The 2500-nt window shown below is 46.2% G+C and overlaps 1 protein-coding gene across 1 annotated transcript in view; it reads right to left on the reverse strand.

Annotated features, from left to right (window-relative positions):
- Window positions 1-2500, reverse strand: part of frmd4a (FERM domain containing 4A) — a 103861-nt gene that overhangs the window by 29579 nt on the left and 71782 nt on the right. Inside the window, exons 6-7 of the mRNA XM_080842130.1 lie at window positions 1951-2007; window positions 649-671 (exon numbers count right to left, since the gene is read on the reverse strand). Of these exons, the coding sequence (XP_080698256.1) occupies window positions 649-671; window positions 1951-2007 (80 nt within the window). The remainder of the gene's footprint in view (window positions 1-648; window positions 672-1950; window positions 2008-2500) is intronic.

Genomic DNA, 2500 nt, shown 5'->3' on the forward strand with positions numbered 1-2500 from the left:
TTAAATGTTAAATCAGAGTTTATTGTTTCAACTCAAACAAAGAGCAAAAGATGGTGCTTCTGTGTGTGTGTGACTGTGTCTCTCTATCGGTGTGTGTGTGTGTGTGTGTGTGTGTGTGTGTGTGTGTGTGTGTGTGTGTGTGTAATGTAACACTGTTTACCCGCTGCATTCCATTCTCTCCCTCTCCCTCTGTTCCCACTGCACCCGCTCTCTCATTCATTCATTCTGTCTCACTCTATTTCTCTAGGGAAGTCTTATGTTTGTGTGTGTGTGTGTGTGTGTGTGTGCGTCTGTCTCTGTGTGTGCATGCGTGTGTGTATAACGTGAGAGAGAGAAAGACAGAGAGAGAGAGAGAGAGAGAGAAAGAAAGAGAGAAAGTAAAAGAGAGAGAGAAAAAAAAGAGAGAGAGTGGAGGAGCAGGCAGCTCCTGAGGCCTGACTCACACACCCTACTCTAGCCACTTGGTGCATCATCATCCGTGCATCACTGTTCTGATTATGGCCACACACAGCTGTGCTGCCTGCTGCCTGCTGCCTGCTGCCTGCTGCCTGCAGAGCTCACTAACACTGGAGGCTGAGATACACACTGGAAACAGGTCTGAATGAACTGCTTATAGAACAGAGAGGTGTGGACATGTGGTGTTCTTACCTGGTGAAGTCTCCTTTCGCCTCCTATCAGAGGAAGGGGGGAGGTTTGAGAGAGTGGACGGAGGACAGAGAGAAAGACAGAAAAAAGGAAGAAATGATCAGTACATCTTGCCATTAAGACTTTCTGCAAAGACTAGGCCCTGCTCTCTTTTTGTGTATGTGTGTGTGTGTGTGTGTGTGTGTGTGTGTGTGTGTGTGTGTGTGTGTGTGTGTGTGTGTGTGTGTGTGTGTGTGTGTGTGTGTGTGTGTGTGTATGTGTGTGCGTGTGTGTGTGTGTGTGCGTGTATGTGGGTTGGCCATTAGAGCTCTGCTGCTAAATCAGTGAGAGTCTGTCCCAGCTGGAGTCCATCAAAAGGTCAAACCCAAATGATATCTGATACGCCTGCACCTGCAACAGAGCGTGTTCGGATATGCACACATGCACACACACACACACACACACACACACACACACACACACACACACAGGCCAGTGGTGGCCTTTGACTATAAAGGTCAGACATCACGAGAATAATACACCGTGGGTAGAAAGAGAGGTAGACTGAGGACAATTGCCCTGATGTGAGACTAATGGCAGATATATGGCGGCTAATTTACCGTCACAACGGCACAATGACAGTCAGGTAGGCTTAGGAAATCTAAAATTGGCCCTATTTATTCCGTGTGTCATTTCCTCAGTAGACTTTCAGTCTATTCAAGCACTGATGCTTCGCAACACTGACAGAACATGACAAGAACAGCTATTAGACAAACTGCATTATGCCAATCATTTATCAGTATTTTTTTCTCCGCTACATTATGACCCATTCCCCACATTCTGAGCTCCATTTAGAGTAACATTCACAGCTAGTCTGGCACTATGAAGTACTTCAAATACCTTCAGTCATTTTTGCTGTTCACTAGCATGGAGAGCTAGCGGCAGACTTCCAGCTAACCGTGGAATTTCAAGTTTACTGTGGCATTCAAAGCAGGCTGGAATGGGTAATTTGACTGCATGGCAGTCCTTCTTATTCCATTCGAATAAAGAGACAAGGCACCAACATCCCAAAGACACCATGAAACACCATGAACAGCAGCTAGGCCTCTCAGCTCTTGGAGGCTAAAAGTGGCTACATGCTGAGATAAATGTGCAAACATGAGAATGCATTAGGTAGTCTCTGGTAGGATGATGGGACTATTTAAAATAGCAGATGGTATGTGCGCTCGTGTTGTTGTTGTTATTGTTGTTGTTGTGTGTGTGTGTAGTTTGTTTTGTTGTTGTGTTTGTGTAGTTTGTGTGTTGGGTAGGGTGGCAAGACCTTACCTGGAGAATGAAGGAGGCCAGCTCAAAGACTATCTCACTCTCAACCTCAATCAGCTCCTGCAAGAGAAGGAGAGAGTTCATTTTAGGGTCACACACACACACACACACACACACACACACACACACACACATGAACAGAAACATGTACATGAACAGAGAATGGCGGGTTTGTAAGGTAAGGGGGTGACAAGAGTGCCCCACCCCTCTATTCACATGAGTAACACACCTCATTATCATTTACTCACAGGGGGTAGGGAATGCAAGGAATGTACCCCCCATCACACACACACACACACACACACACACACAGGAAGGTAATCCGAGAACTCACTCACACACAGTCACATGAAAAGTCAATTACAGATTGATACAGATAAGAGACAAGAGTGGAAAGGTGAAATCCTTCAGAGCAAACATGTGCGTAGCGGCTGTTGTCCTGGCTGATCCGGTCACAAGTGGACGGCTCTAAGTACAGGTGCAAATGCACTCAAGATGCGTGGAGGATGCAATGAGATCCACATTCCAAAGTGGTCTGGGGTGCATATGGCCA

Source organism: Sprattus sprattus (assembly GCF_963457725.1).
Source record: "Sprattus sprattus genome assembly, chromosome: 7".
Taxonomy (NCBI): Eukaryota; Metazoa; Chordata; class Actinopteri; order Clupeiformes; family Clupeidae; genus Sprattus; species Sprattus sprattus.